The 25174-nt window shown below is 34.0% G+C and overlaps 2 protein-coding genes across 2 annotated transcripts; both read right to left on the bottom strand.

Annotated features, from left to right (window-relative positions):
• Window positions 1-2081: 2081 nt before the first annotated feature.
• Window positions 2082-6711, bottom strand: LOC136800635 (3-oxoacyl-[acyl-carrier-protein] reductase FabG-like). The gene is given in 8 exon segments (XM_067057282.1): window positions 2082-2322; window positions 3172-3384; window positions 4125-4165; window positions 5142-5194; window positions 5304-5389; window positions 5548-5640; window positions 6281-6420; window positions 6588-6711. Coding segments are annotated over 8 exon segments (819 nt in total). The 5' UTR covers window positions 6628-6711; the 3' UTR covers window positions 2082-2169.
• Window positions 6712-7775: 1064 nt separating this feature from the next.
• LOC136800636 (aflatoxin B1 aldehyde reductase member 2-like) lies at window positions 7776-24743 on the bottom strand. The gene is made up of 10 exons (XM_067057283.1): window positions 24650-24743; window positions 24479-24540; window positions 23918-23981; window positions 23689-23722; window positions 23402-23548; window positions 23219-23268; window positions 22572-22651; window positions 18822-18888; window positions 18349-18464; window positions 7776-8154 (listed from the first exon to the last, which is right to left on the bottom strand). Exons 1-10 carry the CDS (start codon window positions 24710-24712, stop codon window positions 7860-7862), a joined length of 978 nt encoding a protein of 325 aa, XP_066913384.1. The 5' UTR covers window positions 24713-24743; the 3' UTR covers window positions 7776-7859.
• Between the last annotated feature and the right edge of the window lie 431 nt (window positions 24744-25174).

The raw sequence follows: 25174 nt of genomic DNA on the forward strand, positions 1-25174 counted from the left end.
TATTTTCCCTGAGCCGGCTTACCATAACTGATAAACAATGGCTTGCCCCGAAGGGAAAAAGAGAATTTGAAATATTCTTGGCCTTTAATCACATGCTACCATTCAGATACAGAAACCTAGAAATTAAATTCCCTGGTGTCATAGAGCTGGTTATATCAACAATTTGGAACAAATAATCTACCTTTAAATTTAAATGCATTGAAATTTTCATCAATTTGATTTATGATATTTTTTTGAAAAAATTATGACTTCAAAACATGATTTGATTTGAAAATGTTTACTTATTTTTACTTATTCTTGACCTTGTTGGCCGTTTTGTTTTGATTTTTCTCCCGCCGCTTACCCAGTCCCCCGAATGTCAACGCGGTCATATTTTCAACTAGAGAAATATAAAATATCGCAAATAATTCGAGTATAAACTAACAAATAACATGACAATTTATTAAAAATGTTTAAAGTTTAGAAAAATATTGCAATTAAATAAGAAGTTGTAAAAGAGTCTAAATATTTTCTAGATGAAGATTTAATAAATTGAACGTGCAAGAAAAACTCTTGCAACTAATCCAAAGTCCAATGACTCGGGTAACTTAATGCATGTCCCAAAATTGCATTAATTTTTCGCCCCCAGTTCCAGTTCATAAACCATAACAAATTATATATTTTGGGAGCGTAATTGGATGTAGAATATCGGACTCGGTGTTACTTAAATTTTTTCTCAGTATAATTAGAGATATTTTAAGAAAACCTGCTTATGACGTCATAATTGATGATGTCATCATAGAGGTATAAAGAAAGACAGGAGATGAATTTGTCGGTAATTGGTCGTTTAAGTCTTTTGATTTCTTTTATGTATAATAAATCAAAAGAAATTCTAGGCTCGCCCGATGAAATAGGACTTTTTAGTAGAACTCAAGTTTGCTCTGAACATTCTTACTATCAGCATCGAAGATTTCCAGCCTTCTAATATACGAGAATAAAATAAAATTTAGCTCCACGAAATAAGTTTGCGTTCAATTTTGTCATCCATTAAATTTTGTTTTGAAAAGATATGTTCTCAAGCCAGACAATGAAAAGTTCTTTATAAGCACACACAATTTCAGACCCAATTTGTAGACAAAAAGTCGCTGGAGAATTTTGGAGGTAAGTATTAAGCAATAGAGTTCACCTTGAAGAAAATGTTGATCGAAAAATCTTGTCATTTGATGAAGGATTGCAAAGTTTACAGGCCCTTTTTTAATCCAAATATTTTCTTACACCCATGTCAGAAACAATGAATCTCGTCCCATTTTATTTCCAACACTTAAGTTAGCCAATAAGATTTTACCTATCAACAAAAGAGCTCATTAAAAATGCCTTACCTCGTAATATTTTTAATCGTGGGGCGAGCATGGTTACAATAGCATACTTCTCCTGTTTCTTTATACCTCCATGATGTCATAAATACAAAAAGTTGAATATCTCAAGAAATATAAATCAAAACTTTATGAAATTTGGACCAGTGATAGAGCACATTGAGATGATTCAAAAAAAGTTTAAAGTATTTCCCAAAATTGATGACGTCAGCAGAAATTCGAATTTTTGCAATAAAATGCTGACATCAGCTAATTTTCATTTTTCTAAAAAACAAATTTCATAACGTTTCGAGAATTACTTCTTGAGATATTCAACTTTTTTAAATTATGACGTCTATATCCAAATACGCTTCCAAAAATGTATAATTTGTTATGGTTTAAGGGCTGGAGTTGGGGGCGAAAACGAAGAGTAGATTTTGAATAATTTGGGACATGCATTAAGTTACCCGGGAATATAGGAAAATACAGAATTATACTTAGTATGTTGTAAAAGATTTCAGATCATGGTCGCAAAATAAGAAGCTTTGGAAAGAGTCCATTGATAAAAGACCTGTCTACAGTTTCCTTCACACAATTCCTAGTCTCAATACACTCTTCTTCATTTGCAAGCCTCGCTTTCAAAGTACTGTTGCCGATACTCCAACATGATTGATATAATCACTGCGTTAGTGACCGTTTTCGCTTGTGTTTGACAATTGATAAAGGTCTATTGGGAATAAATATTTAAATGATCAAATATCAAGCGAAGTAATTATGTCGATCGAAAACGAGGCCATCGATAATTGCATGAATCTCGAGAAGAGTGTTGACTGGCTTTCTATCTTGGACACATAGCATGTCTTCCACCATCCACAGGGATGGTAGCACCAGTGATGAAGGAAGCACTATCCGAAGCCAGGAACGCAATGACTGATGCTACTTCCTCAACTTCACCGTGTCTTCCCAATGCATGTGTGGCTTGGCATTTCACCTGAAAGTTAAAAAAAAAAAAAAAAATTAGCCGAAACCTAAGACAATCTGAGTCTCACAAGGAAAGTCTGTTTCAATATGTTAACCCTATTATTATCAGGCTTTTTCGGGTTTTGTATTCTCAAGGGGGGTGTTTTCCACCAGCCTTGCATAACTTTTGATCTAGAAAAGATATGGACTTGAAACTTGGCAGAAATGTTCTCATGTTCTTATAAAGAGAAAAAATTGGGTTGATGACGTCATCATAAAGGTGATGACGTCATCACAAAGTTTCACAATTATCGCTGACCAATGAAAAAGTACTATTCAATAAAATAGCAATTAAAGTTAATAAACGAATGGAGATTTTTTAATTCTGTTTTGAATTTCTAAAAGCAAAAATGAATATCTTTAACATATTTGCCGGTTTTTAACAAACTAATAAAATTGACGTTTAAAATCCATGCAGAAAATAAGTAAATTTTTTCAAAAAACAATGACATCATTTTTGATGACGTCATCAGTTTTTGAATTTATTATTGATACCTAAAACCTGTCAAAATTTGAAGTCAGTTGGATGGCTAGATCAAAAGTTATGTTAAATTTAAGATTTTGGGATTTTACAGGGTTTTAGCTGGATTTTATGATATGCCTGCACAAAAAACATAAAACCTGATCTGGTCGGTGTATAATTGTAAAATTTGGTATAATTGCTGCTTTCAGGGTTATATTAAAAGTCAGAAACTTTCAGAGTGTTAAAAAAAATTTCAGTGAGCTATTAGCAAAAGAGTGCCAGCCGGGTGGAAAGCACCCCCCCCCCCATGATAAAAATAGGGTTAAAGTAAAGGTAGCAAATTCGATGAAATGAAACGAAATTTTGAGAACAAGTGAGAACAAATCCTCATCATCAAACCTTTGCATAATCTTCTTCAGACATACCGCCTCGTTTATGAATCTCTGTTCTTATGACACCAGGATTGACTGCGTTACATCTGACTTGCTGAGATGCAAGCTCCAATGCTGTTGTCCTTGTGTATTGGTCTAAGGCTGCTTTCGACATGCAATACGTCGAAACCCCTGGAAACTAACATTAAAAATTCATTAATAAGGATAGGCAAGATGTTTAAAAAGTTCAGTAAAATACTTTCGAACGTGCTAACCGCACTGGCTCAAATTCAGTATCTTTTAAATTACCCGCAGGTCCAAGTGTAAACATCAACAGAAAAATTTTTGATATAAGAAATTTTTTTGCTTCGTTTTGAGCTGAACTTTGTGACCACGCCCTTAAAATGAAGAAAACAACCCCAGATATTCGATATTCACCCAAGGAAAAGTGTGCAAAATGTCGGCAGAATCGGACCATTTTTGAAGTCACCAGCCAGCACCAAAGTTTTTAGCCTCGTTTTGAGGCTCAAACTCGTGACCACGCCCGAATCCGACCATTTTTGAAGTCTCCAGCCTGCCCTAAAGTTTTGAGGTGACAGACTGACAGATTCTAGCTCAACTGAAGTTGAGAATAGTAGTCAAGATAAAAAATTATTAAATCAAGATGGCCCTATCTAGGATCTCTTTTAATTAGAGCTACCCCTAAGCCTAACCTACAAACATAGTCCAAAATCTAGCGAAGGTCAAATTGTTTTCTTTAATAGTTGGAATCCAATGTTAGAAAAGAACGTCTAATGTGTTTGGCACTCTCTTCAGCTCCCTTAAATTAGGACCTTGTTACACCAGTTAAGATTTGTGAATTTTACTTTATTCAATATTCTAAACAAGAATTGTAAAATATGCAGGTGATTGATTGCCGATGAAAAACGTATTAATTACCGAACGAAGGCCAGTTACGCTTGATACATTTACAATGTTTCCTACAAAATGAAATTGAATTGGAAAATTGTTCGCGATGCGATCGTTGATGATTCGAGAAATTGAAGTAAATTTTGTTATATAGATTATGTCCTATGACAACTAATGGGCCATTCAATTTTATATCCATACAGGGAGTGGGCGTATTTTACTAGGGGGTAACCTGAAGAAGAATTTCCAGAGTGTCAAGAAAGAAAGCTTTTCTAATTTTCTCAGGGCGTAAAAAGTTATTAGTGATAAGAAAGTTAAGAATGACTTAGTCATCCTACCTCACTTTAAGGTATGAAGAAGTACTTTTCCGAGGGCGTTTTTTGAAAATCTTGCAATTATCCAGGGAGTATCCACACATTTGAAGAATTATTTTTGGCTTGAAAAAGTTCGTCAACCCCCCTGTATGGATATTAATTAGAACAGCCCAATCAAACATTCGAAATGGAAAATTGTTAACCGGTTACTTTTTCAAAGCGGGCTACACGACTTTTTGCGCAATGCAATTGGTTCTTTTCGTATGACGACGGGCCTACATTGCCCAGAGTTGCCCGTCGTTAGGAAGATTCATTGTGACGTCACTTTTTCAAAGGAAAATGAACAATACGTTGACATCATTTCTCTCATTTTTTGTTTCTGACGTCAAAAAATAAAACAATTTTTGATTTCTTTATTTCGCTATTTTTCCTGGATAAAGCGCTAAAAATCAATCGAAGCTGAAGGAAACGGTTAACAAATACAATAATGACCGGTTTTTTCGGGCTGTACTGAAAATATTGCCCTTGGTCAACGCAACAACCTCGCAAGCTCGGTCGTTACTTGACCTCGGGCAATATTTCAACAGCCCTCACTAACCGGTCATTATTGTATTAGTGGTGTATCTTTGGAAACCATCACAGCGAATAATATCATAACCCATAATAGGAACAAAGAATGGTAAGCCCGACATTCCAACGAGATCGGAAAAGGTGAAATGGTTATGTAGTATACCTTTAGTTTTGATCAAGTGTGGTATTGCTAGTTTCGTAATGTGAAAAACCGACCTGAAAAGAGAAGAGATGGTGATATTACGGGTCTCTAATTTTTATACATGTACTTACAGGCTTACATTAAATCGTGACGTTTGCTATATGCGGTTGAAATTACAAATACCTCAAGTTAATGTTCATTTGCATGTCGTAATCCTGAAGGCTTGTTGACTCTGCTGTCCCATTCACAACAATACCCGCGCTGTTTACCTGAAAATGAAAGTTTGACAGTTTGCAACTAGCTTTGACAAAAATAACTCGACTCTCCCCTCACACATTTGCAGAAAGACAATAACTGCACCTCTTTGAAAATCTACCTTCATCGTTGTTCACTTCCACAAAATAACGTCAAGTGTAGAAAACATTACCAAGATATCCAATTGGTTAAAGTGTTTGATAGTCTCTTCTATTGTTCTTGCTGTATCTTCTTCTTTGCTTAAATCACCAACGATCGTCAATACCTGGAGAGATATGAGAGATGTGATGAAAATTCAGCACTAAAATTCACCGAGGTCCTCGAATGGTAAAAAAGATTAATGTGGTAATAGGTTGTTTTTACAACCAGTGTGGGACGTACCCGGGGGGGGGGCACTTGATTTTGAAAACGACCGTACGTTCAGCCAGAAATCAGGTCTCTAAAATCTGACCCTTACAGTGCAGGAAAAATTTGGCTGAAAATCGACCCTTATAATGCGATTTTTCGAAACTTTTTGCCCTTTTCAGGGCGAAAATTTTTTAAATTTCTCAAATTTTATCTCAAAATTTGGTATTTTCCCGAATTTTACCCCCTTACAGTGCACTTTTTCCCACTTGCTCACAAATCAACCCTTACAGTGCAAACTTTCCAAACTCCAAAAAGCCTACCCTTAAGGGCCGCACGTCCGGTAGGTCACTTACCTGGAGTGCCTCCCCCCCCCCCGGGGGAACGTAGTAAATATTCTAAAATTTATCATGGAGAGACCATTAAAACTCTATGAGCGCAAAAATTGCATGGACCTGGGAAGGCTTTGGAATGGCATTTCATAAGGCAAATGTATATATTGCGCCCAAAGAGTCAAAAGTATATATATTTTTTAATTATTGAAATGGTCAGAGCAATACCTTTTCTTTATTTGGGCAAACATCTTCACATTGAGTCGCCACAAGCTTCAAATTTTCTTCGTTTCTTCCAGTGATTGCTAATTTTGCACCATTCTTTGCCAAGTAGATTGCTGCCCCTTTACCGATACCTGAGCTCGCACCTGAAGATGAATCGAATAAACAAGAGCATATCGAAACTTGTATAGATGTGTTAGTAGCTAGCTGGCTATCATCAAAGGTGCAGCAACTAGTTTTGTCTTTTTTCGTCAATTTTTTACAAGGAGGATTTGGTAAGTACATCACGGAATTTTGATCGATTGATTCTTACCTGTGATAAGTGCAACCCTTCCATTGAAATCGAACGACATTTCTATTGACTGGATTTTTCTGTTTTCTTTAACTTTTTTTCAGTTTCTTTTTTCTTTTTATTTTCCTTTTTAATGTTAATTTCTGTGAAAAAAAATTCGGTCAAGATTTTGATCATAGATATATCATGTGAAGTAAGATTTCAAATACTACCATCTTTGAAGAAACTCTCTAAAAACTGTAAATGCTTTGTCTTTTAAATTCTGACCAATTTCAACAAAAAAATCAAAAAGAATTATCTACAAAAAATATCAAATTTACCAAAATGTATCTAAAAATCTTAATCTAGGATGAAAATCATTACTTTATTAAATTGATAGGGAAGTAGTTAAAAAGGGTTACAAACACGGAGTTTTGTCAACCAATAAGTAATCATAAATGTAGTGCAATAAAAAAATTCCAAAAATCCATAAGTAGGGAAAAAAGCAGAAACTCGAGTAAAACCCAACAAATCATTCGAAACATTTCACCAGCTTTGAAAGTGCATCCTCCTTTCCTTTTCCCAAATCGAAGAAAAGAAATCACCTCTATTTATGTAAAGGAAGGGAGACTCAAATAAAGAACAAGAATTGTTCACGTGTTTAACCCTTTCAGTGCCAATGTCGTATATATCAGACATGGGCTATGTAGGAGGGCTGTAATGCCCAGTTTGAGTTAGAAATCGTCAATTTTGGTCTAACTCGTAGGAATTGGATTGAGTTTCATCTCAAGCAAAAAAAAATCAAAAATGAGTCTTTCCAGCGAGATTTTAAGCCAAAAAGTCAAAAAAATGCAAAAATTTGACAAAAATTCACTTTTTTAAGATTTTGACCGTTTTTTGGTCAACGAGTGATCCAAGAACCTTCAAATTTTGCCCTGCATTACTCGATTTTGTCTTCCAGCGAATTAGCTTGAAGTTTTACAATTGGGCACCTTTCTATACTGCTTTAATTTCCCTTACCTACCCCCCCCTAGCCGCCAGCCACCCCGCCCTTTCAAAATCGGGCGGCGCCCAAGGCGCTTGAACGAAAGAGGAGACTCTAAGCTATCCAACGAGCTATGAACCAGCTTCTAGCTCCTTCTAGATCCGGAGATATAAGCCTTTAAAGTTTGAACTAGTGATTTTCTATAAAAAACTTAGAAAAAAATGACCGTGGCACTTAAAGGGTTAAACGAGATGAAGGTTAACCATCTAATAGACTAAGGATTGGTCAATTATTTAAAACGAACCAAAGAACATTCGTCATTTTGGCAATCAACGGTAATAAGATGGACAACCAGATTTGATGTTCTGCCATGCTTCATCAAACACTTTGACCACGTCCTCGTGTAACGGCCCATCATCCAGTGCGTCCACATTTGGTATCAAATGCTCTTCTTTGGAAAAACCCAAAATGACACCGTCGTTATATTTGAGCTGTGAATGATGAACCATCCAGCGCATCGCTGCTTGAAGCAATGAAACATCGTTGTTGTAAGTCTCTGAGAGGACTTTTTGGATGACTTGAATGCCGCCTTTATATTGATCACGCCAGTAACGATCTCGATATCTGAAGATGATAAGAGCACTTGAATCATCACTTTTTCAAAAGAAGAATCGTAAAATGATCGCGATTGAACGATGATAATACTATCGAAGTTAAATAGGCTGTGTTGCAATTGAGTTAGAAGTTTAAATATCATTCTTGAATTTGAACGGATGTTAAGATCAATATATTAAAGTAGTTTCAAGCCTGAGAATTTATTAAAATCCAAATTCCATTATATTTTGTTCCCTTTCCTGAATTTCCTACATGTGGGAATTCCCATAAAAGCTGTCACGATATTCCAAACCCTTTCGTAACAGAGTTCCATTTTCCAACATACAAGTTGCTTTGCTTAAATTTGGAACACATCATTAGCGAAGTTTGTTTTCATACCAAATAAATTGAAAATTATGAAGGTTACAGTAGTAGTAACTTTGGTGATCATTCATCTATCACTGGCCAATAGTCGAATAATCAAATCAAAGAAATACAGAAATGATTCAAATTATGAACACAGGAATAAGACCTTTGAAATGTTAAACCAATCACAAAGCAGAATCAAATTATCCAACCAACCAGAATACGTGAGAAGCAGCAAATTGGAAGAAAGACTAAATGGTTTTCCACACCTGTCAACAAAGCGTGCACTTTTTAACCAACCAAGACAGTTAAGACCGGAAAGAAAACAACGAACACATGATGTTTGTTTCACGCTTAAAAAGAAGATTACATACAACGTCTGTTTCGGTGTGTTGTGTGTTGAAGTCGAAGCTGAAATTCCAATCAAACATTGTTTTGGCTGAAAAGACGGTTTCGTGTGTCGATCGTATAATTAATGGAACTCCACTCTTAAACATTTCGCCAAAATTAGACAAGTAGGATAGATCCATGCAATACAGTAATATTAGTATACTTGAAAATCAATTCACCGAAATATACAGAATTACCTTGGGTTATATGAATTGACCCTTAAGTCGATCTTCTATTTTGAAGTCGGGAAGTAAAAGAGTTACGGCAGTTACAAAAGCTTCTTGTTAATTCAAATGGTTTCAAGAAAACTTGGCTAATCTCTTATAAATTCTCAGACTTACCATGTTCTTATAATACTCTCACTTATCCCAAATTTCAGTCCAAATATTCTTATAAACTGGGTTCTAATAAAAACGTGAACTTTTGTATGGTTTCTGCTATCTCTGAAAAATTCGTCTAGCAATTTTGTTCCACAAAATGTCAGTTCGTACCATTTCAAACATTTTTTCCTGACGAAAAGAAGAAAAGTTATACATCGTTGGAAATATAATTTCAAGCGGATTGATGTAAGTGTTGGAGAAACTTCTGAAAATCTGAAAATGAAATGAAGAGATTGAAGAAAAGAAGATTTTCCTACTTGAGCAAAACATTTCATTGTACACTTTTCTGAAATTCCAAACCTCACTGATTTCAAACATTCCGATTTTTCATATTAACCCTTTTGGATCAAAAATGGGTCTATTTCGACCCTTTTAAACTCTTTATCACACAATTTTTTTAGGGCTATAACTTTTGATCTGAAAAAGATGTGAAAAATCAAAAGGGCCCCCTCAAAAGAACACTTTAGAAATCAGCGATATTTAGAGTTTTAGAAAAGCAAAAATCAAGATATTTAATCACTCAAAAAATCATTTTTTCATCTTCATTTTCAAATTTTCAGAAGATTCTTAAAGCAATACATATTTCTTTAAGATTCTTTTAACGCTAGCTAGCTTAGGGGCGGGGGGGGGTAATAAAATGCCACCATTTCCTTGAATGTCTCCAGCACTTCTCGTGTGGAATCTCGATTTAGATATTATGAAGAATACTAAAACCTTGACAGGAAGGACCAATACAGTATCAAAATTTTCTCACTTTTACAATAATGGCTATTTTTGCTTAATAGCGAAGGCTGAACATCTTATTAGTAGATTGTTCGTGGAGAGAAAAATCAATATTGATCATTTTCTAACGAACTATATAGGTTTCACAATCATGCGTTACTTAATTGAAAAAAACAATACATTATTATCGGCAATACACTATTAGGCTGTGGCGGAATAAGGGCCGACGTAAAGGAGGTCGGCGTTAAATTAGGACCGGCGTAAAAAGGGCCGATAAGGTAGTTTAACTGGTAAACGTTCAGTTTGACTGGTTGATTCTGTTTCAATTTTGGATAAATCCGTAAGTCATTTCGCGAATCAACATTTGAATAAAAATTAGGACAAAATGATGAATTTTGAGAAACTTCTAGTCCTATATTGAATTATCTTCCTGGGAAATTCCTGTGTATTCGATTAAATTGTTAGTACCATAACGGAATATAACCTGATCTTCGCATGCAGTATGTAACATATTTTAAGAAGTTTACCCCCAATCGTCTATGAAAACATATACACGTTTTTTTATGAGAACAAACTATATAAGTTGGTCAAAATATTAAGGACAAGTTAAGAACATTTTTTTAAGGCTTTTCAGACTCTAAAACGCCCCATTTCTTAGGAAAACGGCCAAAAATGCTCACAAAGTGGTGAAAATAAGAACATGTTAAGAACATTTTTAGGCTTACAAATCAAAAAGTTAAGAACATCGGAAGGTTCAAAAATCGGAAGGTTCAAAAATTTTGGATATTCTTATAAAAAACATGTACCTATTTTAAAGGTAGAAGTAGTTTATAGTTAAATTTGAAACAAAAGAAATAGAAAATGTAAGCAAAAGATAAAATTGGCAATAGTGATCACCTTTTTGCTTAGAAGATTTTCAAAAGGCAAAAAGATTTATCAACATCATTAGAAATGTTCATCGACCCTTTTCGATTGACCCTCTTATAGTACCATCAGTATAAAATAAGTAATAGTTATCTCACGGTACAGAGTACAATATGGGATACATTATATATATTATATATATTTTCGTGCGTCATATTTTCCGAGCCGAAAACGTTTCTGGGAATAGATTTCGGAAAAAGATACAACAAAGAACGTTCAAAATACGATTTCTCGCTTACCAGACCCCTTTTTTGAACGCGGTCTCGTATTTGTACGGTACAAGATGAAATACAGCATGTACGCGTTTTTAGCCAATCAGATTGCTTATATTTTTTATGTTGATGATAATTAAACATAAACCTACTCTCTTATCGGTTACTGAAAACTGTGCAGAAAAATTCTCTCTGGTCTGGTGATATTTCCAAGGTTTTTGAGAAAGTCAATTCTGCTTAAAAATCTGTTACCATTACGAACATCTTATATTTTCATTTCCGAAATCGGTTTCATTGTAATTAACAAGTAAGGGGTCATTCCTTAGAACCAGATAAAACAATCCTCATGGGTGAATTTGTTGGCTCATTCGAAAGAAAATTGGATTTATATGGACTTTTTTGAAAAAAATCTCTGCAAATCTTTTTATAGTTGAGAAACTTTATGTTCGAGCAAAACTGCAAGACAAATATAGTAGAAATACATGTCAAAAATATTGTTCATGGAAATATTAACAGGTATAGAAAACAAAATTAAGATAAAATTAAGAAAATATCGTCCAACTTATTCTACACATGATATCAACAGGGTAAGACTAAACCTCGTTGAATGATAAGCATGTTAAGTCTTGTTGGGTGTAAGTTGGGATTTTTAATATATTTTCTACACGATCACATTTTCAAAGTCTTAGAATAAATTCGAGATTAAGGTTCATTGACATTGATTAAATTTAAACGCCTTATTTAAGTCTAAGCTTGTTTTAGTCTTACCTTAGCAATATTTCATGAGGAATATATCTCTAGGGGGTTTGATCGAAGCAAATATTTTCGAAAGCAATTAGCTTCCCTCACTCTCTTCTATTGGAAATGTTTGAATCTCAATGTCGGTTGTCTTGGGCAAGTTTCTCGGGGAGAAATATCATGGTCCCCGGCAAACATGTTTGGCCAAAGGAGAATATTTTTCACTTTCCAGTTTCGAAAATCTTAATGCACATTACAAAAAACGAAGACTATGGGTGTGTCCTACATGTGTCCTACAGACCCTCACAACTCGATAGAAATGTTTAACCCATCATATGGTATTCAGCTAAGCTGATTGAATGCGTAGCGAGTGCCAGTAGTTTTTTTGTCTTACATGTGTGTTCAAACATATTTGACTTGGAACAATTTGTAACAATTATCAAAAATAATTCATAACTTAATTTTGACTTTTTTTTTAATTTTCCGATCGTATTACCCAGTACCTACCCCCCCCCCTAAAGTTTAAAAATTTAACTATTTTATCCACGAATACAGTCTTTCTTTGTGGTGCATAATTTCCTGTTTCGCTTTTGCATAACAACCTACTATTTTTCTATTCTTGGCTGGTATTTCAAGATAAGTACTTTCCAACAGTTTTATTCCTTGTTTTGGCAAAACAAACCGCTATTTAAAAAAAGCGGCGCCGAAAAGGTGGAATCTCTAATATGTCTTTAGCCACGCTACAAAAAAGTGACCGCTTGGGAAGAAGGGGCAACTTGAATGCTGAAGATTGTTAAACTACCGTGTTCACAGAAAAATATTCTAATTACAAAAGGAAGACAAGAAAGATATCGAGCATGGGAATTTGAACAACCTTCAACTTTTTGCAAATATTATTGATTAATTGAGATAACCGAATCAAATACAATGGATAAACGATAAACTATGGGGCGGCGTTTTGTCTTTTTACTTTGCAGAAAATATTACAGCTGAAAATTACAGCTTTTCAACTTGAAGAGCCATGATCATTTTTTGAATTACTACTCGTGATACTTTTTGAAATATGATTTGAGATTTCTCAAGGCTTCCCGCACAACTAACTCTACGTATAGCGATTTTCTGAAAATACAAGTGATACTTTTATGGACCTACCTGGTTATGCATTTAACACATATATAATTGATATTTACGTGAGCGTGGCCATTAAACAATCATTCAGAACACAAATAGTGACGATCTATTAAAATCAGTCGTTTGTTTCTTATAAAAAAACATTTAGAAACCAAAATTTCTATCTATCTCATAAAAAAATTCAGTAACTTGACTAAGAACATTGATGTTTGCTTATTAATAGTGATTCTTATAGATAAACATGCGTTTTTTGAGCTGAAAAATTATTTTTTTACAAAAATCTGCTTTTGAGCCATCTTTGACCTACTTTCATGCAAAAAATCAGAAAAAAACAATGATTCAATATTTCACAAATTCAAAAAACTTATCCAAATTTTTTTTTTCGAAAATCGGGCTCTGTCACATTCGAGGGTTTGTAGTTATGCATCTTTGTGCAAAAAATCATAAAGAATAAAAGAGCCAATCTCGAAAAGAGCTAATACCTAAGTAATTGATAATGTGCTTATAAAAAAATATCGAATTTGAACAGTTTTTCTATAAAAACACGCCAAGCAACCAAAATTTTATGTCTAAACACACATATTCTTTAAAAGAAAGCTCTCACGAGCAAAAAATATATCTATCTCATAAAAAATTCAGTAATTTGACTAAGAACATTGATGTATGCTTATTAATAGTGATTCTTATAGATAAACATGCGTTTTTTGAGCAAACAAAATTTTTTTGCAAAAATCTGCTTGAGCCATCTTTTACCTATGATGGTACCCTACTTTCATGCAAAAAATCAGAAAAAATTTATGATCCAATTTTTCACGAAGTCCAAAAAGCCCGTTTTTTAGCCGTTTTTTGGCCCAAATTTGCCCAAAAAATTTTTTTTTCGAAAATCGGGCTCCGTCACATTCGAGGGTTTATAGTTATGCATCTTTGTGCAAAAAATCAGAAAAAACTAATGAGCCAATCTCGAGAAAAGTTGGTAACGAACGGACGGACGAACGGACAGAGGTGAATTTATAGGACCTCCACCCCACCGGGGTAGGTCCAAAAAAGGTAAAATGCAAAAGAGACTATTGCACTTGTTACTTTATAGCAGCTGAAAAGGTGACTTTTTCGCATTCCCAAGCAGAATCAGAACAATTTAACGGTGATAAAAAAGCTGATATTTTTCAAGAATAATTTTTCATCAAAATTCTTCCCATAAAAAAGCTATATAGTAGGTAAGATTTTTAATCCAAGGTTTGGGCTTGTAAGTTTTGTTTCGTGAAGCGAAATAAAAGAAAATGATTGAAGAAAAATGTGTTTTGTAAAATTAACGGAGCTGATGTTGATTCGCATCGAAAAGTTTTTGTGACACAAAAAATCAGGGGTTGAAAATTTAAAGAATATCAAGGAAAAACATTGAAAAGAAAGCTTTGCCCGAATAAGCCGAATTTATGATCTACTTTCATTTTTGGCAAAACGCGATATTAGGTTGAAATTTTAAAAGACAGTCGGAAGTATAAATAGTAGATGACTATGAACAAGAGCATGTGATTTTGAAACCTGGTTCCAATTAAGTCATACCCTTATTTATGGGATCAAAGAACTTGTTAAAGAGGTTTATAAGTGGTAATATGAAAATCTCTTTCAAACGAGGTTAAGCGAGCAAGGAGCCTTGTCTTTTATGGGGAATAAAAATTTTAGGTAAATTATGTCCTTTTTAGCGATAATTATTATATTTGTTACAATAACTTCATCCAATGAAACAATTCGTTACTTGACTGATGATAAAGGAGGCTTTTCAGTCAAAGACCTGCAAAGACCTGGTGAAGAAAAATCACGGTATCATAACGGAAGAGTCCTGGATCATTTCTATGGTAAAATGAACACCGAGTTTACGTCAAGATCATCAGAAACAACAAAAAGAGAGGTGGTCACAAAATGGTGAAGGGAATTTGCGCATTATCTCGTGGAAGAATAGCACAACTTTGTAAAACAATCCAATACATAACATCATTTCGAGTTTGTGTTATCAACCCGTGTATAACCATACGGACAATAGCCGAAAGAGTAATGTGTTTTTGAAAGAAAGCTTTCGCTATAAAGTGCATCAGTTAACTTTCAGAACAAGATTCCCTATGTAAAATCTTGATTTTACTGATTGACGCTCCCAAAAGAAATCTATTGTCAGACAAAATATATTTGTTGGTGACTCTTATAGTGCGCACTCCTTGTCAATTTTTTTCCGTTGCTTTATAAGAATATTTTCATATTCATAAAGTTTTAAATGTAAAATTGCCATATATTTCGATATACCTTGTTGATTTCAAAAATATTTTTAAAGCTGTCCTCTATGGAACGCCGTACCGCTTTATGCGATAATTTATTCGATAATCTCTTTCAATGCGATAAATTATGCGACTAAATATTCGATTATGCGATAATTTATTCGATAACTTTTTCGTCGCGACAAATCATTGGAAAAAAATTGATGGGATAAATTATTCAATAAAAATTTCGATTGTGCGACAAATCATTCGATTTTTTTCTGAAAGCTTATGATCAGGGCTACATAAGGAGACCAACATCGTCAATCATTCACATTTCCCCCACGGTCACAATTTCCATCCTACACACACGGCTTGCTTGTTTGATTGAGGCCTTAATATCGCGTAGCGTCGATCGAATGATTTATCGAATGGTTTATCGCATCGAATAATTTATCGAATATTTTATCGCATTGAACTTTTTATCGAATATTTTATCGCATCAAATTTTTTTCCAATGATTTGTCGCGACGAAAAAGTTATCGAATAATTCACCGCATAATTTATCGCATCGAAAGAGATTATCGAATAAATTATCGCAAAACGAATATTTTATCGCATAAGACAGCTAGCTACAATCTCCCTCGAAATATATTGAGATTTTAGTGTATTTTAACGTTTTTCAGAATTTAAAGTTCGGGCGAGAATTGCTATTTTAGCACTTCCACTTTCTTCCATTGAATATTTTGATTTTAGAGGGGTTTGGTGGCTTCTAGGCTATATTCCAAGCCTCATTCGAGCAAATTTGAGCTTTTAAATCCTGAGATCCTAAGCTCCTAAGTCTTAAGTCTCATGTTAAAACTCAGAGATAAAACTCTACTTTCCAACTGTAGTTTAAGGCGCTTAAAAATCAATTGTGGTGTTCAAAATTACACCGGGAACTCCCCTTTGTCTCAAATATTTCTTGAAGGATTGTAGCTAAGACCGTAGTGCATAGCAGTAGCATCATCAAACACTTTTATTTTTTGTTTTTAGTTATTCAATGACAATTCTCAGATAAGCCAAAATTTAAATAAGTCTATAGCTAAGAACATCCTAATGAGTTAATAATGGGTTACATTCTAGAAGACAGAGGAATGCTTCCAACCAAGAAAATTAATTTCAAAATATTTTACTAATTTTTATCTGCGATTAAAAGTTATTTTTAAGAATATACCTTATAATATATTCATGATTAAATTGGCCAAAAAAATAATATGCTAGGCTAGGCAATTTGGCAACAAAATACCATTTTTAGAGCATTTTTAACTGTAATAATCCCCGAGTAAGGCGGGGGGGGGGGGTACGCAGTTACTCAAGACAGTATGACACTTACTACCGTGGTGGTACTGTATTCAGAAGTTATGAAAACAGTTACTACATAGTGTAGTAACTGCTGTTTGGGGGTGGTGCCAAACATTAAAACCAGCACTTTTGGTGTAGTAAGTGCTTATATTTTAATTCTTTTTAAAGAACTTTCAAAATTTTTACAAAAAATGATTTTTTTTGTGAAAAAATTATTTGTTAAAAAAAATATTTTTGTTATAAATGGACGAAAAAAAATCTGAAATTTTCCTCAGACCCAACTTTGAAATTATGCTTTCCCTAATTTCATTAAAATGTTCTCAAAAGCTGTTAACCAAGTAAATCAAAAGAAAATCTAGCACAAAAATGGCTTTAGGTTGAAAAATAATCGCAATTTAGGGTAATTTCGAGCATGTTTTTGATGATATCACTCAAAAACAGGGGTGGTACCTGGAAATCTTTTCTGAAAACAGTTACTACCAAGGTGTAGTAACTGCAAAGGGTGGTGGTCCTGAAAAAAACTGTTGAAAAAGCACTTACTACACATCATGTCTTGTAGTAACTGCGTGCCCCCCCCCCCTGAGTAAGAATCCATATATTCACAAAAATGCAATTTTATACATTACTACCGGGTGTGCCACAAATAAGTTACCCTCTTTGATTTGATATTGTAGGCAGTAGAAAAGATATAAGGGGGGGGGTACTCCAGGTAAGTGACCTACCGGACGTGCGGCCCTTAAGTGTAGGTTTTTTGGACTTTGGAAAGTGCACTGTAAGGGTTGATTTGTGAGCAAGTGGGAAAAAGTGCACTGTAAGGGTGTAAAATTTTATAAAATACCAAATTTTGAGGTAAAATTTGAGAAATTTCAAAAAATTTTGCCCTGAAAAGGGCAAAAAATTTCGAAAAATTACACTATAAGGGTCGATCTTCAGCCAAATCTTTCCTGCACTGTAAGGGACCGATTTTAGAGACCTGATTTTTGGTCAAACGTACGGTCGTTTTCACCCCCTCTCCCCGGTGATTTCACTTATATACAGATTTTTTTTCAATTAACATCAATCCAACAAGGTTACTAAAAAACATAAAACAATAGAGCGGATTTGTTTTTATAAAACTTGAAAGCTTCGATTCGAACGTTTACACATTCAAATTCTTGTTGTTGCCATAATGTAGATAGAGCCTTAAAGAAAGCATAAACAAGATTGGAATTAGGCCGGGCTCCACTTGCGCATGCTGCGACTCTGAAACAAATCCAATCAAGTAAACAGGAAACATTGAGAGAAAATCAGCGTACCAATTTGTATAACCAGCCTTGACTTGAAGGTCTCCGACCAGCTTGGACCTGACAAATTAGGCCAAATATACATGGGAATTCACTGGATTTGTGTGTTTTTACCACTGAAATTAGTACAATGTACTAACTTCTCAGTGTGTATCAATTTAGAACACCACCCTTTTTAGTACACTGTACTAACTTTTTCATTGTATTTTTCTCAGAGGACCACCCTTTTAGTACACTGTACTAACTTTTTCATTATATTTTTCTCAGAGGACCACCCTTTTAGTACACTGTACTAACTCAATTTAATCTAAAAAATACACCACCCCACCAGCTATGGGCCAGTACACTGACTCGATACCCCCCCTGATTTGAGTATGTTTAGGAACCTAACGAATTTTTTAACATGTTCAACAGAAGATAAGGACACTATTCCTCCTATGTTTATACTTTATACCGAAGTGAAAGAGTCAACTGAAGAGTCTCTACTTACGCTTTCACCCATTGGTTTGACAAATCAGCTTTGCCAGTAGCGAAAAATCTTCCTTTGGGTTGATCCGTATCTTCCTCATTGAAATTGTATTTCCCGCTCAACATTCCTCCTGCAAGCTGCAAAGAGATAGACTCTTCATTATAATATTTCTGAATATTCTACCTTTAAGAATGTAAAGTAGTAAGATTTGGCGACATACTACGAATACTTAATTAATGGACCTGGGTTTTCTGTATGCACAAGTAAGATTCTCTCCATTTCATTGGCTAAAAGGCATCAGAATCGACTGTAACTTATAATGTATAACATATTTCCATATTATATATTTTTCTGTGGTATAAAATCGAATATGTCGTAAAAAACGAAATCTAAAACTAAAACCAGTGTTATGGCAGGATCTCAAAGTTGGCATCTTCGCATCGGTGTATATGACATTAATCTCTCGGCTGATGAATTACATTGGGGATACTTACCGGATTATAGACATAGAATCGGATACCAAAACGGCGGAGAGCTGGAATGAGTTCTTGTTCAATATCTCTGGAACAGAAAGTTGAATAAATACAGAATAAATAAAAACTAGCCGGTACCCGGCGTCGCACGCCGGTTAAGCTGAAGCTGAACGCACTAAAAGTCCTTTGGATGTTGAAGCTGGCTTAAAAAAACGATCAAATCTGATCAAATGAATAAAAAGATATCGTCAAAGTTTGACTCTAACCCTCCCCGGAGATCTTTTACTCACTTCGCTCGCATTAAATACGCTGTCCAGTTTTCGACCATTTGAGAAAATGTCATGGTAAAGACGAGTGAAATGTAGAAATGACAATTCTTTAGGAAAAAGCGGGAAAGCTACAAAGGATAGTGCAACTTTGTTTTTATCAGATTTAAAAAAATATCAAAGTCAATTCTAAATTACTTTTTTTAAACCCTTGTCATAACTTTTCGAATTTAAACATGTAAAATGACGTACACAGTTTTTAACAGTACTTTTTAAATTTATGTTTTGATTTACATTAGAAATGTATTTTTCTATAAAAGAAACTTGTTTTGTTTTGAAAAGAATTCGAATACGTCATTAATAAATACGATCGTTAAATACATTCGAAAACATTTCAAACAAAAGGAAAGAGAAAAACAGGATCGGGCGAAGCTGTGCAGAAATTAAAATTACTAAATGTAGATGAGCCTTAAATTTCAAAACAAAGGCTGAATAAAGTCTAAACCAGGCTCAATCCGATCTGTCAATCAAAACAAACTTATCGAGAACAAAACATTGTTTGCGAAATCTTTTGCAAATGGCGCGAATCCAATAGAACAAATTTGTGGAGCAAGAGAAAATGACTAAAAGTCATCATCCTAAAACACAAACAAAGTGAAAACGAAAGTGGTGACACACAGACACACACAGCACCGCTATTAATATATAGATTTGTAATTCTTGATATGCGTAAGTCAAGATGACATCATATTTTTTAACGGAAGCACCTAAAAAAGCCGGTTTTTGACTTCTGTGTTTCTATTTTTAGTAACAGAGAGAGGTCAAATCCCAGTTTTTTAAGGGTGTTTACGATGGCCCCGAGGTTTCTCCACTTCTAAAAAAAGTTCTGAAAGTTTCAAGAAGGGAAATAAAAATTTTAAAAAGGGAAGTAAAATGTCTTTAAGTATCGAAATTGTGATTAAATTTCTACATTGGCGAGCTGCCAAAATGGTTTTAACCCTTTTTAAATTGTTTAAAGCACAAGACAACGTCTAAAACACGTGATCCTACAACAAAGATTATATAAATATAAGTACTCTCCCAAAGTGTTTTTATAACTTATGAAAAGCTTTATAACTTTTGCTTAAGGGATAGCTTTAAACGTTTAATCACACTAATCAACATAATTGCCATTACAAACATCCTCTGGAGTCTGGTAAGGGGTCTCCCTGTAATAACAATAAACTTTCTACGCCAGGGGTTGTAATCAAAACCACGTGGTATTTTTGTCATTTTTTACTTCTCTTCTTCATTTTTCAAAGCTTGAAAGAGAAGTAAAAAAATCAAGAAGAAAAGTAAAATTTTCAGTGAAGTAATACAAAAAAATTACTTCTCTTCTTAAAATTTTTACTTCCCTTCTTCATTTTTTACTTCTCTTCTTGAATTGTCTTTTTCTAGAAGTGGAGAAACCTCGGGGCCATCGTAGGTGTTTCCGCTAGCAAAATGACTTACGCATATCAAGAATAGTTATCACGTGAAGTATGGGATATATTTTTCGAGTTCAGAATTTTCGTCATATTATAATAATATAAAAAACTCTGAGCGAGAAAAATATATCCAATATTGTACGAGTAAAAGTGTGATAACTGGTTTATCGTCAACTTGAAAAATATCAACAAACTTTCTCTCTCCATTTGTTTTTCTCTACGTTTTGTTTTTGCACTTCCTATTATTTTGGTGAAATCGACATCAAAACATTCAAAAATATTGCTCATTAAAAAGATCATAACTTTATTGTGATTTGAGAGGAAAACGAAAACATTTCTGGGAATGGATTTCGGTAAAAGAATACTACAACCAACAAGAAAGTTCAAAATACGATCTCTCGCTTACCAGTAGACCCCTGTTAAAGCATAATAATCTGAGTTAAGTTGTTCTTTAGGACATGAAACTTTGATATTCAAAATCTACTCATAATTCCACTTCCACTGATATATAACATGATAGGGTTATTTTCAGGTTACTTTTGTTGTTGTTTTTGGATTTCGGCCTAAAAATGACACAATTTTGGCCCAAAAAGTGATGTAACACCAAAAATCACAAATGTTAAATAGGAAATTATTTTTCTGAATTTGTAAGAAACATTAATATTTTAATGTCAAGTTGTCATAAATAAATACAAGAATGAGAAAAATTAACTTTGAAAGTTAAAACATGCACTAAATCTTAAAAAAAGGCCGGCTTTTTCCAAAAATAGTCTCCGTAACATTTTGATCAAAAATGAGAAAATCCACCTTGCAGGACCTCTAGTTCATTGTAATTCTGGATTTTTGACTCAATTTTTTGCACATTCTGATGAAGTCTACCTATTTGAAGAATTTTCAAGCAAAGAAATCTCAATTCAAATACAATTGACGAAAAGATAGGGGAATTTTGACATAGGCCCAAAATTTTCCATCACAGTGTGACAAAAACTAAAAAGGCCTACAGAAAATCTTGTGGGTTGATTTTTGAATTTCTTTTTTAGGTTTCTGATTAACACTAATGGGTTGATGTTTCATGGAGAAAATGAAAACCTGATTCCACTCTCAAAGATTTTTAAAGGCTATTGAAAATTTTCCGTCACAGCGTGACAAAAACTCTGACCTAGTACTAGTCAGTGAAAAAATGGATTTGAAAGCCTCAAATCATAGATTTAACCAGTCCAAATCCTATAGAAAGTTGACTCAGCTTGCAAAAGAGGCCTTTTGATTAGTTTTTTGAATTCATATACCTGAAAAAAACCTGTAATAAGGACATCATTCCAAAGCAGTTTTTTCAGTACCGTAGCAGCAGGCTCAGATTTAGCCTATTTTGATTTTTCGGGAACATATGCATGTTATATATCAAATTGTCAGAAATTTTATGTAGATTTCGAAAATGGTTGAAAGTAAGGGTTGAAAGAGAAGTCAATGAGAAGAAAATGCAAAACTTGATGATTTTTCTCCTATTTGGCCTGTGATTTTACTAAAACCTAAAAAATGTGATAAAAACTTTTTAAAGCGAGTTTAAGCTCTATTAGTTTTTGCCTTTTACTACAAACTACCATAGCTTCCCATAAAAATAGGTGTTAGAGAGATTTGAAGACCTTCATTTTTTGATATTTTTTAAATTTTTGGGTACGAGCTAAGTTTTGCGATCATTTTTCCATCATGTTGATGATAACACATAATAGTAATCTAAGAAAATCTTAAGTTTCATGAAGTCAAGAACGAAGAGATTTGACAATCTATGTTGTCATGAAATGAACCCCGGACGTGATTTCTTTGGATTTTAGGAGGGACATTCATTTGAAGGGGTGTTTACTAAATTAGCTTTAACCAAGATCACTAATGAATGGGAATTAATGCGGGATGGAAAAAGCAGAGATTCAAAGGAGCGGACAACCTGTTTTGACTAAAGCGAGTAAAACAGTGTACATCTACCTTCATTCAAGAAGCTTATACGAGAAGAATGAGCAAATAGGACTTTATAATAGGAGTCAAACCTGGTCAAAGCATTGTACATCCCTTGGTAAACTGTCGGCAATGGGTAATTGTTTTCTTTGCAGATGTGATAAATATCAGCCTGGATTTGACAAAGTAATAGAATATGCAACTTTTAGATAGGTTCATTTTCAGGGTATTTCTGAGAAAAAAGCTTGCTCGTACACTTTTTGGAAAACTATCGGCAGGTTGCTTTTCTGTAACGTTCCAAATTTCATTTCATTGATTTGAAGAAGTGACAACAAAAATCTGTTGACATCAAAATATCCTCATCAATACATTCTTTATATTCATGGCGTAATTTTTTGTACGGAAGCACGCAAAATAGCCCGGGTGTTTTACCACTGTTTAAAAACAAAACTAGTCGCAAACAACCGGCTTTTTTTTATTACGTCATTAATATCATGAATACAGGGTGAATACAAGTGAATTTGTCTCATTTTCATGCAAACATCTGACACTATTTGGGCAATAACTTTAAGTTGCGATGATTTCAAGTTATGGCATAAGGGAATTTCCCTCTCAAATTAGATGCTTCTTAGATCAAAAACAAAATGCCTGTATCTGGTTATCTCTTTTGAAATAATGGTTTCAGTCTAGCCAAATAGTTATATTTCATTTCGTTACAGTGAGTGAAATTAGCGCTTACCACCTGCCAACTGCTATAATTTGAAAGTCCGAATTCTTTGAATTTTCCATCTAGAATAAATGAGATCATTACAAAAATGTACAATTTCATAATGGCCAATAGACGATGGAGATTGATAGATATCGTAAAAACAATCGCTTTTCTTTCCATTTGAAATCAAATGCGTTTTGTAATAACGATTACCTTGGTAGAGTTGGTTGACACCTTTGAGTGTATCTTCAATAGGAGTTTCATGATCAGGCCAGTGCAAGTAGAAAATATCGCAAGTTGGAACGCGTAATGCACCCAACGAATCATCCAGCTGCTTGATGATATCTTCACATTTAAAGCCTTAAAATAATAGAACTAAATTTCATGATCCCTGATCCCTTTGCTCTATTGATTTTTGACTTTTTAAAATGATATTATAAAATCTAGGGATGTGCTGAGTAAGAGATAATATTGCATCTTTAAGTTAGCATAATTAATACCTTTCTTTGGGTTGGCTTTACACGCTATTTTAATCTAAAAGCAAAATTAGATTCAAAAAGTCAATAAAGTCAAAAGAAAACTAGCTCAGGAGCTCTAGGGGTCATTAAAATAATTGGTGCCGGGAAAACCAAGACCCGTTATCTTCTTACACCTGGAAATGAACTTCCTCTCTCGACATTTTAGAAAAAAGGCTAATAACAGAACACCCACAAAATACGTATAAAAAACCTTTTTAGGATTTCTACACAAAGACAATTTGCCAATAATTTCCTCTGTTTTGCCATTTTGGTACCTGAAAAGAAACAAATCACAATTCAAATACGTCATGTATCTTAATTTCGTATTCTGAAACCCATTCAACTTTCTTGCATACTCAAAGTACGAGGATACACGTAGTGTATGGCAGGTATTTCAATGTCAAGATTTTAAATTCACCAGTTAAACCAGGTTAAACAGCAAGGGCTTCCACCATTGAAAACAATAATCAATCACAATGATCCTGTTAAAACAGTCTATTTCTCTTTTTCTTGTTCGATTAAAAATGAAAAAAACTCGTTTTAATTCTTATTTGATATTTTCAACGTCAAAAGCGATGTAAATTGATGGTCCGCACTGTGTGAAGGAAGACATTCCATTGTCAAATAGAATAATCACCTGAATTGATGCGCGCAATTCTTTTACTCTGTTTTGTATAACAACTGCAATCAAATTTGCAAGCTCAGCATTTTATCATAGCGATTAAAGACCTCACTCTTATACTCAATCTAGCTATCCAATCAAAGCTCTTACATAATGGCTGTGTCGATCTCCTTTTGACCAAGTTCTGACCATTGCTTCAAAATTTTGTGACTCTAGAAATAAAAATCGAGAAACATTTAGATATCGTTCCGAGTAGAGAATGAAAATTCCACAGAAATACTTAAAATCAAGAAGATAACAGAGAATAATAAAAAGAGATACCTGAAATTCGTTGAGTGGACCACCCATGCCCATTGTACCAAGAACTTTGACAATTTTTGCCATATTGAACCTTTTTTTACTTTTTATTTCAACACCTAAAATTAACATTTCAACATATTATACACATGAAACTGAATGCCTTATTGGAATTAATTTTTGCGAAATTGGCATGATATTTTCTTCCTATACAAAATTTTTATCACCAAAATCGAATTCCTCCTGGCCAATATTAGTTCTCTCTAAAATTAGACAATTAAGGTAGCTATAATAACGAGAAAAGAAAGACGAGAATATCTAATTAAAACCAAAAAGCTTAAGCTGCGAAGACTCTTTTCATTTCAAAGAAGTATATTTTCAGGTGATCGAGGTATGAAATGTAGGATTTATGCCAGTTAACCCAAATTATTGATTATTTAAAAGAGGGCTGCTTCTCTGGTAGATGAATCCATGCAAATGCAAGGGAATGATTTCACTTAGTTTGAAGTGGAGGTTACATATAGAAACTGACTGAAAGGACTCTCTCTA

This window comes from Clytia hemisphaerica, unplaced genomic scaffold (genome assembly GCF_902728285.1).
Source record: "Clytia hemisphaerica strain Z4C2 unplaced genomic scaffold, Clytia hemisphaerica genome assembly, whole genome shotgun sequence".
Lineage (NCBI taxonomy): Eukaryota > Metazoa > Cnidaria > Hydrozoa > Leptothecata > Clytiidae > Clytia > Clytia hemisphaerica.

Coding starts and splice junctions, on each gene's coding strand:
- LOC136800636 (XM_067057283.1), bottom strand. CDS start 24,712: ATGGCAAAAATTGTCAAAGTTCTTGGTACAATGGGCATGGGTGGTCCA. Junction 23,982..24,478: donor GAGATCGACACAGCCATTAT/GTAAGAGCTTTG, acceptor GTTTCTTTTCAG/GTACCAAAATGGCAAAACAG. Junction 22,652..23,218: donor ATTATAGCAGTTGGCAGGTG/GTAAGCGCTAAT, acceptor TGTCAAATCCAG/GCTGATATTTATCACATCTG.